The 15,950-nt window shown below is 40.1% G+C and overlaps 1 protein-coding gene across 1 annotated transcript in view; it reads left to right on the forward strand.

Moving 5' to 3' along the window:
* LOC112977980 (FH1/FH2 domain-containing protein 3-like) overlaps positions 1-15,950 on the forward strand; it is a gene marked incomplete at its 3' end in the record, with an annotated part of 202,322 nt that overhangs the window by 47,375 nt on the left and 138,997 nt on the right. Inside the window, exon 3 of the mRNA XM_026090970.1 lies at positions 6,360-6,424. Within this exon, the coding sequence (XP_025946755.1) occupies positions 6,360-6,424 (65 nt within the window). The remainder of the gene's footprint in view (positions 1-6,359; positions 6,425-15,950) is intronic.

The raw sequence follows: 15,950 nt of genomic DNA on the forward strand, positions 1-15,950 counted from the left end.
TACAGATAGTGCCTCTTGCCCAGAAAAGAGGTTAAAGCCAGAAAGGGCTTTTTCTTAGTTTCTCTCATACTATTTTGTTTCTGACTCAGCTTGATTCCTAGGATCTACTTCCTACTTTACTGTCTCAGTGTTCCTCTCATGGCCTGTGTTACTTATTCTGGTGTCATCAATGTTTTCCTCATTGAATTTCTATTTGTAGTTTTAAGTGACTTTAGCAGTGTTTCTAGAGAAGGGACTTCAGTTGGCATTGTGAAGAAATTTATCTGAAATGTTGTTGTTTTTTTTTCCCCCGGTAGTTKTGTTTTTTATTTATTGTTGAAATATATGTCTTGGGGAAATTGGTCCCCCACTTTCTTTTAAAGTTTATTAAATTTTTAGGCATCAATAATAAAATGAATTATGGACAGGAAATGAAGATGCTACATGCTTACCTGTGTTTGAAATAGATCATTTCTGCTTGCACAAAGAAACATGCCTTGCAGCTTATGAATACCCTATGAGTACTTCCATCAGGGTCGATGGGCTTACTCGTGCATTTAAGGCTGTATATGTAAGAAGTAGTTTAGTTGCACAGCTGTCTTTAGACCTTAATGTGACATGTTGCCTGTAAGGATGGATGCTCTAGATTTCCAACAGCTTTGAATCCTAGAGATCAGTAAGAAAGGTTGGCTGTTCTATTGATTGTACCCTGCATTAATTTTTCTCTTTCCTTCTCTTATAACTGGAAGGATATTACCCCTGTTTTGCAGTTGGGGACATCTTTGTGGAAGACAAAATCTAACCCAAAAAGTTTAGCAAGATGACTTCCTATTTCCAGAGGTTTCAGTGACATGAGGAATGGAGAGGATAAGTGAATGGCAATAGTACCCCAGAGTTATTTCTGTCCTCTGTGTTCCCCTATCCCCTGTGTTCTCCCCAGATGAGACTGGCCTGGGTGAGGCATGGCAAGCAAATCCATCAAGGCAGGACAGTGGTTTTTTTTGTTTTTTTTTGTTTTTTTTAATAAAACAGTTTTTCCTATGGAATCTGGTGCTGGGAATGGAAGGGAGCGAAGTATCACAGAAACACAGAACGGTTGAGGTTGGAAGGGACCTCTGGAGATCATCTGGTCCAAGCCCCCTGCTCAAGCAGGGTCACCTAGACCACACTGCCCAAGATTGCGTCCAGACAGCTTTTGAACATCTCCAAGGAAGGAGACTCCACAACCTCTCTGGGCAACCTCTTCCAGTGCTCTGTCACCCTCACAGTGAAGAGGTTTTTCTCATGTTCAGACGGACCTTCCTGTGTTTCCGTTTGTGCCTGCTGCCTCACGTCCTGTCGCTGGGCACCACTGAGAAGAATCTGGCCCCTTCCTCTTGACACCCTCCCTTCAGATACTTGTACACATTGATAAGATCTCCTCTCAGCCTTCTCTTTGCCAGGCTAAACAGGCCCAGCTCTCTCAGCCTTTCCTCATAAGAGATGCTCCAGTCCCCTAATCACCTTTGTAGCCCTTTGCTGGACTTGCTCYGGTAGTGCTATGTCTCTCTTGTACTGGGGAGCCCAGAACTGGACGCAGTACTCCAGRTATGGCCTCAGCAGGGCTGAGTAGAGGGGGAGAATCACCTCCCTCGACCTGCTGACAACACTCTTCCTGATGCACCCCARGAYACCATTGGCCTTCTTGGCCACAGGGGCACATTGCTGCTGGCTCATGCTTARCTTSGTGTCCACCAGCACTCCCAGGTCCTTCTCAGCAGAGCTGCTTTCCAGCAGGTCAACCCCCAACCTGTACTGGTGCAGGGGGTTATTCCTCCCCAGGTGCAGGACCCTGCACTTSCCTTTGTTGAACTTCAGGAGGTTCCTTTCCACCCACCTCTCCAGCCTGGCCAGGTCCCCCCTGAATGGCAGCACAGCCCTCCCCTCTGGGGTATTGGCCACTCCTCCCAGTTTTGTATCGTCAGCAAACTTGCTGAGGGTGCACTCTGTGCCTTCATCCAGGTCATTGATGAAGAAGTTGAACAAGACTGGACCCAGTACTGATCCCTGGGGGACACCGCTAGCTACAGGCCTCCAACTAGACTCTGTGYCRCTGATCACAACYCTCTGAGCTCTGCCATTCAGCCASTTCTCAATCCACCTCACTGTCCACTCATCTAGCCCACACTTCCTGAGCTTGTCTATGAGGATGTTCTGGGAGACAGTGTCAAAAGCCTTGCTGAAGTCAAGGGACACAACATCCACTGCTCTCCCCTCATCTACCTAGGCAGTCATTCCATCAGAGAAGGCTATCAGATTGGTTAAGCATGATTCCCCCTTGGTGAAGCCATGCTGACTACTCCTGATCACCTTCTTGTCCTCCACATGCTTGGAGATGGCTTCCAGGATGAGCTGCTCCATCACCTTTCCAGGGATGGAGGTGAGGCTGACTGGCCTGTAGTTCMCTGGGTCCTCCTTCTTGCCCTTTTTGAAGGCTGGGGTGACACTGGCTTTCTTCCAGTCCTCAGGCACCTCTCCTGTTCTCCATGACCTTTCAAAGATGATGGAGAGTGGCTTAGCAATGACATCCGCCAGCTCCCTCAGCACTCGTGGGTGCATCCCATCAGGGCCCATGGATTTGTGGGTGTCAAGTTTGCTTAAATGATCTCTAACCCACTCCTCCTCCACCAAGGGAAAGTCTTCCTTTCTCCAGACTTTCTCTCTTGTCTCCAGGGCGTGGGATTTCTGAGGGCTGATCTTATCAGTAAAGGCTGAGGCAAAGAAAGCATTCAGTACCTCATCCTTCTCTGCATCCTTTGTTACCAGGGCACCTGCCCCATTCAGCAGTGGGTCCACATTTCCCCTAGTCTTCCTTTTATTACTGATGTATTCAAAGAAGCTCTTCTTGCTGTCCTCAACATTACTTGCCAGATTAAACTCCAGATGGGCCTTGGCCTTCCTAGCCCCATCCCTGCATTCTTGGATGACATCCCTGTATTCCTCCCAAGTGGCCTGTCCCTGCTTCCGTGTTTGGGCAGTGCAAGATTGCTGTTTTGGCAAAAGCTCCCCTCCACCACACCCCAAAAGAAAAAAAAGAGAAAAAGAGAAACAAGGCTGAAGAAAACAAAGGCCCATAAAGTAGGCTTCTTTACCTGAGCAGCTGCAGCCTGGGAGCTTGCTGGATTTTTGACTAGGGATCTTTTTGAGGTGCCCATAATTCAGAGTACTCTGGTCGTCTTTGTTTGTTTTTATTTCTAGTCTTCCCTTTTTGTCCCTAATCCCACCTCCCTGGGACCTCTGCTCCCATGGTACTGTGGTCCTCATTTCATTTTTTCTTCTCCTTTCTTTGAATTAACTTAGTGACCTCAAACTAGGGAGGTTCCAAATGCTCTCTCAGGAAGTCTCTTATATGCAGGGATTATATAATGCTTTTTTTAAAATGACAACCTTACAGCAAGGTTTGAGAGTGGATGTCCTTTTCCTCCTGCTTTCTGTACTACAACGGTTGATAAAGGTCTTAGCAGGCAGCTTTGCAAAGCTTAGACTTCAGTCTGGTTTATTCTTCCATAGCCAGGCTGGCTATGGAGCCCAAGGATCTTGTGCTTGTTTTAAGTCAGATATGCGATGACTTTTCTATTCCATTATTCTGTTGTTTTCCCTGATGTTGCAATGCGATAGGGGATTTCTAGATAATCCTTATCAAAAAGTTTTGGTTTACCCCCTGCAGCCCCCAGGTGCTGTGGTCTGAGAAGAGCAGAAATCTGGGCATATAATGGTCACGGAAGAGAAATAATGTTACGAACATAGGGTTGGAAGGTGTGTGGTGCAGGTTATGGAGGCCTAGCAGAACCAAATGGGAATCTGTAGGTGTCCCTTGGCAGTTCAGTGAAAAGCGAGCAGAGGTATCTCCAAGTTTCTCCTGTGCTGGCGTGGCTGGTGGCAAGTGATAGAGGGCTGGTTCCTCTCACTGCCCTGGTGCTGCAGTGGGCCCTGCTTTGGTAGACAGAGCTGTTGTGGTTTCCTTTCAGGAACGAGTAAACTTTGCTTTCTCCTACTGAAAACCCCTCGCCACAAGCGAGCCACTGATTGTTAGGTGAAAAAAGCAAATTTGCTCTCAGTCACCGATGTGGCTAGAAGCTTTTTGTTGCCACGTTTCATCTCCTTATTTTTGAAGACATGATTTTCTGATCTAGTGTTTGATGCACAGAGAAAGATAACATTTATAACTAGTTAAAATATTTTACTTAAAATTAACTTTTGAAAATTAATGGCATAATAATAACCTGCTGTTTGTTTGTGCCCTCTGGTCTACTGTTCTTTACTGTTCTTTCTTTATAGATATATATCCCTTAAAATTACTTRCATAGACCTCCTGCAAAGACTGTAGAGTGCTTAAGTTATAGTAATGTTTTTTTAAGAACTAGATAATACCTAAGTCCTGATAGAAGCATGCAAAAAGCAATTTCTTTTGTCCCTGTTTCACACATGGGGATCTGAGACATAGAGAAACTAAATTTGTATCTTCAGAGTATTTGGGGCCTGACTTTTAATATGGCATATAGACACCTTTGTGGTCTGGCCTTAAGTTACTTGCAGTTGTGCAGGGAACCTGTGGTAAAACAGGGAAATTGAAAATGAGTCCTCCTGTGTCCCAAATGAACGCCCTAATCACTGAACTATTTCCTTCTGTTTCCATAAGAGAAATCTCATCCATTTTTCTTGAGTACTAATGATGAGATGGAAAAAGAATACGTTTTATTTTAGTTAGCTTTCTAAAAAATATAGTTATCATAGTAAGAATATAACAAATCTTAGGCGAGTGAAGTGATATATCAACAAGTGATGCTAGTGTTAGCATTTTAACTTTGCCGCTTTGACAAGGGTGCCTCAAGTACTTTATGAATCAAATATTCTCTGGGAGTCCTGGTATCCCTGTGGGATGGGGCAGCTGTTAGCAATTGGCTGGACATGAAGCACAGAAAAATGCTGTGTCCAACTGAAACTGCAGGAGGAGTTTAGGTAGGCAGAGAGTCAGGTCTGAAGCTGGAATTTTTCCAGGAAAGTGTTTAAAATCCCGACTGCAGCTCTTGTGGGGGAATAGCATGCTGCTCCTTGGCATTTCAAAAAAACCTGCAAACCAAGAACATCCTTAAGAGAACTTTCATATTTTTCAAGCTTTTTCCTACCGGTGTCCAAGCAGAACTTTTACAGAGCAATTTGATTTAAAGTCTGATTATTTTTTTTTAACTGTAAAGAAAGCATGCTATTCTGAGACTGGAAGCAGATCCTTTACTAGCAGGTACATAATTTTATGTTAACTACTCTTCTCAGTTGCTTAATGTATTTTTTTTTCCAAAGTTCTTCCAGGAATGGTATTTCCCTGAAAGTATCTGTAACTAGTTCTCTCTCCTGCCTTCCTATGCAAATCATTCTGGGAGATAGTGTAAGACATGTTTTTTCCTTGTTGCAAGTAATGAAAATTATTTTTGTTTCCTGAAGCAACTGTGGTAGGAAGTTGAATATGTGAAGGTGGGGAAGAACCTTTGTTATTCCCTGGTAAATAGTGGTTTTGCTCTGATGAAGTGGGGAATTCTGCTGGGTGTCTGTGCAAAAGGGTTTGACCCTGGCATCTCTCAGCACAATTGGAAATCATATAACTGAGGAAGGTTGTGCTGTTTTTCAGTTTGCCTTATAATTGGTATACAGAACTAGGTCTAGGGTTAGCATGGTATGAACTAAGCTGTATCTGAGCAAGTTCTAGAAACAGTTTGCTTTTTGTTTGTTCTATGAAGGTAAATTGCATGTTTGGTTTCAGACAAAGTGGGAGAGTACACTGCTATACATCTGGAAAAGGTCTTCGACCTTTGTAATTTCCCACTTTCCATCAAGTGAGTGGGTTTGGGGGCAGAGGTGAGGTGCTGCTTGTATCCTGGTCCCAGTTTGCAGGTGGAGCACCTAGAAATCAAGTACAGTACTCTTTTTCCRGATGAAAGGATGCATCTAATACTAATTTGCCTGCAAAACAAATAAGGAATGTAGCAGGGAATTGAGATGAAGTTGTTCTGCTTAAGACCAGAATGAAACTAAGACAGTGCCAGAGTGAAGGACTCCTAAAGTTTCCCTCATTCTGTGAAGAACATGGTTTTTCCTTGTGTTTTAAAGATCAGTTAGTGTGCATGAGCAGATTTCTGGATGTGTATGCAGCCTTTACTTTGACCCTGCATTTTCTTTTCATGCTTGACTATGCCTAGCCTTAAAATATTCCTATGAAAATTAAATTATGCCATTATCACTTGGTACTTCTCTAATGTGGATTTCTAGAGAATTGTGAAATGTGCCTGAACTTCAGGGGATTCATCTTTATGTATTTTTCTCCTCCCCCCTGCCCTTTCTTTTTTTAGGAGAGGCAAGAAGCACAGTATAATTCTGAGGACCCAACTCTCGGTGAGAGTCCATGCCTGCATTGGTAAGTAGAGTTCCATACGCCTAGAGAAGAGTATGAATAAACAAAATAGATCTCTGAGAAACAAGTTTTGGGAATATGAATCAGGCTTGTGATGTTCTAAGTTAAGGATAATGGGCCAATAAATTTCTTTCCATGTTTGCTGTTTGATAATGTTAAGTTATATTGGTTATGTTACTCTCAGAATATATTAAATGGCCTTGGGAAATATAACATTTGACAGCAGTGTGTGATGTTTGGGATGTTTTAGAGTTACTTGAATTATCTGTCTTGGCAGTGCCTTTGTATGTGCCTGAAGAAGATTGTGCTCTGAATTGGGAAGGGATCTGAAGAGTTGTTGGCTGACAGTTAACTACTGCATGTTAATAGAGTGTAGTATTTACTGCTTCAAGTCTTGCTGGTCTTGGCCACGTATTATCGTTATCACTGTGTCAGTGTCTTGGAAGTATCATGGTTAAAACAACACTGTCACAAGGAAAACTTAAAGAAGTTAAGAATGTGCGTGTCTGAAGAGCTTCAAGATTGCATAAACACAGGCTGATGTGTCATGGCAGAATTAAGAGATTCTCCTCACTCAACGCCAGGGTTGTAGAACAGCATGTTTCATTGAGTTTTAGTGGTAAAGCTAATGCGTGTATCCTGGTGATATCGTAAGAGGTGTTACAGGTGGCTGGTGTTTTTTAAAAAAAAAAACAAAAAACAAAAAACATACATATATGTATCATAGTTTCCTTTTGTTTTCAACTTTCCTGTAGTAGTTTATTTCAGCAGCCTAACATTTAGCTCATGGCTGGTCTTATTTCAAGAGATCATAGCTGAAACATTGAAATATAGACACGCATATGCGCACACGCTGTTTACTATAAATTGTATATTATATATTTCTTAATGTTATATATGTGTATACATATATATATTACTTAATCTTTTATATATATGTATATAAACACACATGCCCTGAAACATATGTGTATATATAAATAAAATATATAAAAACTTTTTTCTTGAAAGAAGGTCAAAGGTTTGTATTATTTCCATGATGTTACTGTTGCTGGAGGGTTCAGGCTTCAAATACAACTAAACTTCTTTCCCCTGCCTCCAGGACACATTATGAAATGGCCTTTATGGGAATTCGAACTGAGCATAAGCAACCTACAGAATTCCTCAAATACCTCCCATTGAGAGCAATCTCTAGGCTGCATCATGAGAAACAGCTTCTCCTCTACTAGTGTTGATTTGAGGGACTACAGTGGAGCAAGTCTAAGATCTTATGCATTAGAGGAGATAAAGGGAAGTCCAGAATGATTTTATAAATATGAATGAAATTAAAAACAGTTTGGAGAGGCTTGTTCATGTTAGATGTGGGAATATCTTCAGCAAAACAGACCACTGCAGCAAGAGAAAATTTCATGTGTTTCCTGGACTGAGGTTTTTTAAAAACACTCTTCATGTAAAAATGTTAATATGGCTGGAGTGCAGCAGTCTAGGAATCAAAGCACCAAGTTTTGAGTTTCCAGGTACAGTTGCTACATTTTTATCTGTTTGAATTCATGCATACTGGAGGTAATTAGGCATGTTACTGTGCATGCGTTCAATTGTTCCTGTATGAAAATGCGTTTCTTTTATGCCAGATGCTGCTGTTGTGCTCTGACAGCAGTGATGCATTTGATGCTGAGTACAGAGGAAGCCAGGATGCAAAACTTGGGTCCAGCTTTTAAACTCCTCAGAGTTGAGGTGTGTTTGGATATGGGCTTTTGGCTTGCTTCATTATAGGCATAAAAGCCAAGTGCAAGATCTGGTTCTAATTTCCAACCCCCCTGCTGAAGTTTAGATTTTTGGGATGAGTTTTTGTTTCAGCCCACGGCTGGTTTTAACATAGTTTCTTCCCTCCCCCCTCCCCCCTCCTCCTCTCTTCTCTCCACATTAAAGTGTCTTATTTTTTGGTCTGTGTTAGTTTGAAACTGTCAGGCCCTCTCTGCAGTTCTTAGTACTGGCCTCGTTTGATGAACTGTGCATGTCCGTTAAACTTGTCATGGAATTGGAAGGGTGTTTCACTTGCAGTGGGTACTTCACTTGATCTTGTGTCTACTTTCACATCAGCTGCCTGTTAAGTCTTTTTCTGAATATAAGTGTTAAGTTTTGAGGTTAAAAGATGTATTACGTATTTGGGGTAGAAGCCAGGAGCAAGAGCAATCTGAGCTGGCGTTACATGGAATAAAAACATCTTGCTTTGTCTATTTTTGTTCGGTCCCACCCACCTGTATGAGGATTACAATTGTCTTCACCATATCCTTGGAAAACCCTGCGGTTAGAAACATTACCGACTGCGTAGAGGACAGTTTTAGGAGAAGATGCAGTTTGTTCTTTAGTGCCTTTGCCACAGAGCCTGCTGTGATTGTTGTATTGTAGGTTTTACTTTGCTTTAAAACACTGAGAGGAGATGTAAAGAAATAGCTTTCCTGTTATGAAAACTCCTGTTTGGAGACTACTAATGTTTTTCTCTTTTTCCTTGTATCTTGTGATTTTTATTTGTGGGAAATAAAGAAGTATTTATGTTCAAATGTCTAAATAAAGTTTTCCAGCATTAGTGGCTTCTAATCTCCTGGGAATTCATTGGGCTTTAGTGTCAGAGGATGTATTGACTTCAGGCCAATATTTTGAGCCTTAGGAAGATGTAGCTAGTCCCATGTCAAATATGTGTGCTCTTTTTTCCCCCCACTTTTTTTCTCAAGGGGGGACAGGGAAGGAATAATGTTTAATATTTTGAAGGTGGAAATTGTTAGCGAGTATTAAGTATTTTCTATCCTATTGGATACCAAACGCTCCTAAGCATCTCTCAATCAATTTAATGCATTAATATATTTTTTCATCTCTCATTTTGAGTTCTTGTCATATGTTCAGACTAAGGGCTTTCTGCATCAAGGAACAAATTTTGGTTTAAGTATAGCTCTACTTTTCCCATTTTAGTTTGATTCAGATTAAGCTGTTGAGACTAATTTAAATAAAACTTCAAAGATAAAACTTGAGTGTTTTTATACAAGCTGAAATATTTACAAGGTTCTTTTACACAAAAAGACTGCTACTTATGCCAGTTTTGTTCATAGAATGTAACTAATTGAAAATTATAGATGTAGTCTTGCACCCATTGAAGTGAAAAGTCCAAGGGTTTTTAGTGGAGGAGGATTGTCCTGAGATTGCATAGTGTCAATTGCTTTTTTCCAGGATCTGCCAAATTTGGGCTTTTATTCCAATTAGATTTATTGCGAGTTAATACCCTGTGGGAAAAGTCTTTCTGATATTTTTGGCAGCCCTGTGACTTTTCTTGGTTTTGTTTAGTTGTATCTTAATATAATTTTAATTGGTACGTATTTAACATTTACAGGGCTCATTCAAAGCCTTGATAAAGTCCAGTGTAACAAGGCTGTAGCTTTAAAGGCAGAACACTACCAGTGCCAGAAACTTTTGCCCCTGGAACTAGCTGGAAGACTTGAGTCAGAGCAACTCTTYGTTGATGAAGTTTTAAAGATCCAGCGTTTCTGGACAGTGACGTATTTCTTTCTCTATGCCACTGTTTGGGCAGCTCTGTTTATTGCAACTGCTGCTATCTTATTATTTGTGCTTCATGTGTCTGTGCATTGCTGCTGCTTATTTTTTTTTCTCTCAATCGGCAATAGTCTCTGAGGGAAAAGGCGCTGCTGTTCTTATGCATCTGCATACGCTACCATAATGAGTCTTGCTTCCTATCTTAAAACATTTATGTCAGTGATGGTGAACCAGGAGTGTCGTTCTCAATATTGAGAATGAGGCTTGGACTGGGACCCATGACAATAACTTACAGTGCTGCTGCCAAAAAAAATTGACATAAGCTTTAGGTGTTAATACCACATAATACAAGAAGAATGCGAATAACACAGTAGGTTTATGTAATTCTGGATACATGTGTTGGTCTGTGGTTGGTCGGAGTAGTGTAGCTTTGAAGGACACCAAATGTTGCAAGGTGTATTTTAAATTTTACTTCTTTCTGTCAGTTGATTATCAAAACAAAGGACTCGATAGGTTATTTAAAATATTTTTGCATTATAAAATTAGAGGGTTTTTTGGTATAGTTATAGCTCCTACCTGTATTTATGCAAAGCATTGCTTTTCTCTGTCTGGAGATTTAAAAATAATGCTTTGCACAGATATTTGTGTGTATCAAGTTTTGTCATTTGAACCAGCTTGGTCCCTAAACAGCGTATGAGTATATTACTAGTTGTGGATTTGCTGAAGCACAGTGCCTAAATGATCTACAGCATACCCTTGCTTCCCTGTTCTTCTGTGAGTGCTCAGCAGTGGATTACTCCTGAATATGCACTATAATAGCTGCCATGCAGTGCTGCAGCCATCTGTTCCTAACCCCTGTTATTAGGGCATGTGCTGTAACTAGCCGTGTTAGCACCAATGACTCATCCTTTCTACACAACTCTTTGGATTGTCTTTTTTGGCATCTTCTTGCTCTTGATATATTTTCTGAAATGTCCATAAGTATCTTCTTGAGCTTTATTTGTTCTGTGATACCTGAGGGAAATGGTTAGATGGTTGTTTCTACAAAGCTAGTGGAAGCCAGCTGTTTTTATTTGTCCTTTAATGGGGGAAATATGCAGCTAGTCCCATTTTCCATGTACGGTTTTCCCTTCTGTTATCCATTATGTTGACTTGTTGCACGTATTACTGCAGATAAGATTAGGTCCTGCAACCATTTATTCATATATTGAACCTTCTTGTATGACCTGTCCCACCAAGTGCTTGAGGCACAAGTTCCTTCCCTGCAGAAGCGCAACACTTTCCTGAAGACAAAATCAAGTTTCAAGTCAGTAACTGTATCTAGTATTTTTGTTGCAGAGAATAGTGTGGTATAGTATAGAAGCATAGAAAACTCTGATTCTGGTTAAGAAAACATGTATTGCATTCTCTGAGGGCATAGTTAAGCTTTTGCCTAAAACCCATGTTACTGTTACTTTCTCATTTGCGATGCTTCTCCCTGCATTATCATCTTCACATTGTATTTGGTATATGTATGTTTGCAGTGTGGGGGACAGAGTTTTCATAGGGATGGAAACTGTGAAGCTCCTCTAGGTGAGATGTGTGTGTGTGTATATATATATTTATATATGTGTGTGTATATATATTTTTATATGTATGTGTATATATAAAGGAAATAGCTTATTGAATTTAAAATAAACAACTTTTTTGGTAAGGGAATCTCCAAAACGCAATAAGAAGAGTCTAATTAAAAACCTTTTCTCAAATAGGCTTAATTGTGGCAATAGGTTTTTCCTTGGAGTTCTTCATTTGGGCAAGTTGTGATTTATGTGCTCAAATGAAACTCTCGAGAAAGAGGTACTTTGGATTGTCTGAGGGGCATTTTACAGTTTTCTGTATGGTGTTAAGCATTTCTAATAGAAAACATTTTCAGTTTGAGAGAAAAGAACATGTGGAGAGCATTAGCAATTCAGCAAAATATACAGTTGATTCAGATTTATTTTAAAGGGAACAAAAGAGGTGCCTTGAGATTTTGTCGGAAGCGCTGTGGTTTTGAGTTCATTGCACTGATAGAAGCAGGATAGTGAAAGAGGTGAGTTGAAAATGCTTTATTAAATATCATCTTAGCATAATTAGGATAGAAAACATGATAATGGTTTAAATGCTGCTGCATAGGGATGCTGCATGTATTATTGATTTGTTGTCGTGATATACTTCCTGTGATTCCTGCTGTAACTTAGTAAAAGTCATGGTTTAAATGAATATAATAAACAACATGTTTGTTAGATGTACACTGACATCACACAAATGGAAAAATGAAAAAAGGAATGTCAGAGCCTGGGGGGGATTTTTGTTTGGGGGGGAGCTGTTTGTTTTTTACATATAGAATAATTTGAGTTATAGTTAGGACAGTGCACGCAGTATCTTGGGCCTGCTTCCAGATGCGATTGGAAATAACTGGTTCAGCTCTTTTTCAATTTGAGAGAAACATGAAATAACTGCAAAGGCTACAATTAAAAAAAAAAAAAAACTTTCTTGAGCTTTTAGGATTACTTAAATTTGCTTTACTGAGAATGTGGAACACAGATGCTCTAAGTAAAATCCAGTGGTTCCCAGATCAGATTGCTTTGCAAAAACCTATCCATATAAATAACTAATGGTTTTGCTCTAAAAATGTAGACTTCTTTAAGCTGAAATGTTAGACTTCTGTTGTAGCCTCAGTGCATGCTTTCAGTCATCCTCCTTTGCTGGATTAACCACAGCACTTCCTCATAACCTGTTATTTGCTTGCCTTGATCTCACCAAAGCAGCTCTGGACCAGTTCTGTATGATTTCAGATGGTGTTTGAAACAAAGCAGAGAAACTTCCCAGAGTTGTCTCTGCATATTGCATTAGGATTGTAATCTTTAAAATGCATATAGGTTTTGCAGGAAAGTACCAAAAAAGTTGTAGAGCAGATAAAAGCATCTATTAGCAGTGGGTTGCTGCTTTAAGTGGTGGATTCCTTTTTTAAAAGGGCCTGTTCCAGTTTTTGAAAGGACTACTGAGGAGTATGCTAGTGGGATGCTTTCCTCATCTTGGGAAGCTTTTTCTTAAAATGTGAAAGCTTGCCTGACTTGGCTTGCATCTGAAAGTACAGCAAAAGTTGAGGAAAACATCCTTTAGTCAGGTTATCCTTTTTTCTGACACTTTTAAAGGAAGATTTGGATTTACAGAGTAATTATCTCTTCTTACAATAGATACAAAAATTTACAAGGGAGAAGAAGGAAACTACTTTTGACTCTTAAAAATAGAGCAGTTTTTAAAACAAAGATTGTTTTAAATTTTTTTGGAGGGGAGAGCGCAAAAAACCTCAGGCTTCTTCAGTTGTAATTTTTAATTACCTTTAATGAAACCCCCTTACCATGAAGCTAGGAAAATTAGTAAGATGCTTTTTTCCCCTACCTCTGCCCCCCAACACCCACCCACTTAGACTTGTTTTGGACATTTTAAATGAAATATAAAAGACCATATTACTGATACAGGGATTTTTTTAAGTTACTGGATAATTTTTTTATGCAGTTTAATCACACATTTGTTTTTTAAGATTAAAAAAGTAACAGAATAATGCTTTTATTCTTTGTATATAAGCATTCTCTCAGTGCTTTCAAAGTACTGTACAGCTGCTAATGAATTAAATTTCACAGAAAGGGAGCACTAAGTAGATTAATTTGAAATTTCTTTGTTATACAGTAACTGTATTTTCTAAGGTTTCCTACCTAAAAGAGTGGTGTTGCTATTATTAGGACAAGTTTCCCCATATTAATATAATCCAAAGAGGAATAATCATAGTAAATTCAACCTCTGAGATGAGTAGGTAGGAAGAAATGTATAACATTTTAAACTGCTTACAACTGTTTACTCATAATGAACATCAAAAATGGATTAATTTTGGAACTATTTGGTAACAGTAGTATTTGCTATGGTGAGTACTTTGTGTTTTGTTTTTTAAAGACAGACAAGCAAACAATTGATTATTTTAATAGTTCAGGTATTTTTTGAATGAATGCTGTGTTACTCAGATTTTTGAGAAATACTTGGCCAATAAATAAATAAAACCAGCATAAGAATTGTCCCTAAATGTTCCTATTATACTACTAAAGCACCTGGTAGCTAGTACCAGTCCTTGGCGAGCCATGGGAGTTCCTTTACGGTTAAATCTTTTGAGAAGTGGGGCAGTTTAGAGATGAACCATGTCAGTTTTAGATCTGCAAGGTTCTGTGAGCGAAGCAACCTTGTTGCTTTGGGCATTCAGCTACCCTAATGCTGCGTAACTCTGATTTTGCAGCTCTGTGCTGCTGTGCACCACTGGAAGCTTTGCTTCAGCATCTCTTATACTTGATGCAGCCTTTCTTTCACCTTGGAGATGGTCCTGGTCTCCCAAATCACAGCTCATGGTGCTCAGGTCACCTGGTTGGGATCAGTGTAGTGCTCAGCTCCTCTGAGTGGTGTGGGAAGAGATAGGTGGTTGCAGCCACCCTTTTAGGGTGAGAATCAATAGAGATCATTATTGCTGTATAGCTAGGTGTGACAAACTTGCTTTTGCTTCATTTTAAGTGTCCAAATTTTAAAGAAGGGCATCCTATATTTCATTAAATGCAGGAGTTCATGCTGCTTTCATAAAAGGAAAAGAAATAACAGAAATAAGTTTCTTGCAACCTTTAACTTACATCAATAGCTATAGTCATTTTTCATATAGTTTCTGTTTTTAGTTCTTTCCGCTTTATAGATCTTTGTATTGAAAGACAAAGTGGTTCTTAGTTTTTGGGTTTGTGTTAAGACAGTTGAACTCACCTTGCTGTAGACTGAAGCACAGCACATCCGAGAGAAGAGGTTGAGTTCATACTAAATAGTTCCAAAGAAATTAATGTTATGCTCAGAAGAGAACTGGGTGATTGGTTTCCTGCCTCTGTCTAAACCTGTTTCACCTGGAAGATATAAACCAAATAAGTAAATTTGGTTCCGATTAGTTTTCTTGAAACCATACACCACCCAGGCCTATTTTAAACTTTACTCTGCGTTTACTCGTTAGAGATTCATAAATAAAACAAAGTTAAGCCCTTAAACTATGGGAGAGAAATTAGGAACCACTGCTTCAAAGCTATGGATTTTGAAATAGAAAATGCTGGCATTTCTTTGGGATGGCATTCTCAGCCTTGCCCCTAATTTAGCTTTGTTATATAAGGAAGACTGAGACACACTTGTTTTGCTCAGGTGGAGTTATGGTGAATGTAGTTCCTACCTCACTGAAATGTTCTAAGATGCACAGGCGAAATTGACTTTGATTTACCAATGGTCTCTAAACATATATATTAAGGACTGTATTTGTATTAAATATACACTTTTTGTCTACTAGCTTTTGTGTTTAGAAATGCGATGTTCTTTGTCTTGTTTTGCTGTAAATTTGAACTCTGGGTTTGGTATTTATTCAAGGAACTGCACAGTGATCCTGAAAGTGGCTGTATGCGAGTTATGGCTCTCACTTCCCCAATTCTGGGGGGAAAGAAAAAAGTGGAATAGTGATTTTTTTTTTTTTCTTTTTCCTTCTCCCCCCCCTTCTCCCGCCCCTCCCCCTGCATGGCCGCAGTGACCATGAGATGGTGGAGTGCAGAATCCTGCGAGGAGGAAGCAGGGCACTAGAGAAAATGTGGGCCCTTTGCTGAATGGGGCAGGTGCCCTGGTGACGAAGGATGCAGAGAAGGCAGAGTTCCTGAATGCCTTCAGTCTTTACTGCTCAGGCCAGCCCTCAGGAACCCCAGACCCCGGAGGCAAGAGAGAAAGTCTGGAGAAAGGAAGACTTTCCCTTGGTGGAGGAGGAGTGGGTTAGAGATCATTTAAGCAAACTTGACACCCACAAATCCATGGGCCCTGATGGGATGCACCCATGAGTGCTGAGGGAGCTGGCAGGCATTATTGCTAAGCCACTCTCCATCATCTTTGAAAGGTCATGGAGAACAGGAGAGGTGCC

This window comes from Apteryx rowi, unplaced genomic scaffold, assembly GCF_003343035.1.
Source record: "Apteryx rowi isolate R43461 unplaced genomic scaffold, aptRow1 scaffold_887, whole genome shotgun sequence".
Taxonomy (NCBI): Eukaryota; Metazoa; Chordata; class Aves; order Apterygiformes; family Apterygidae; genus Apteryx; species Apteryx rowi.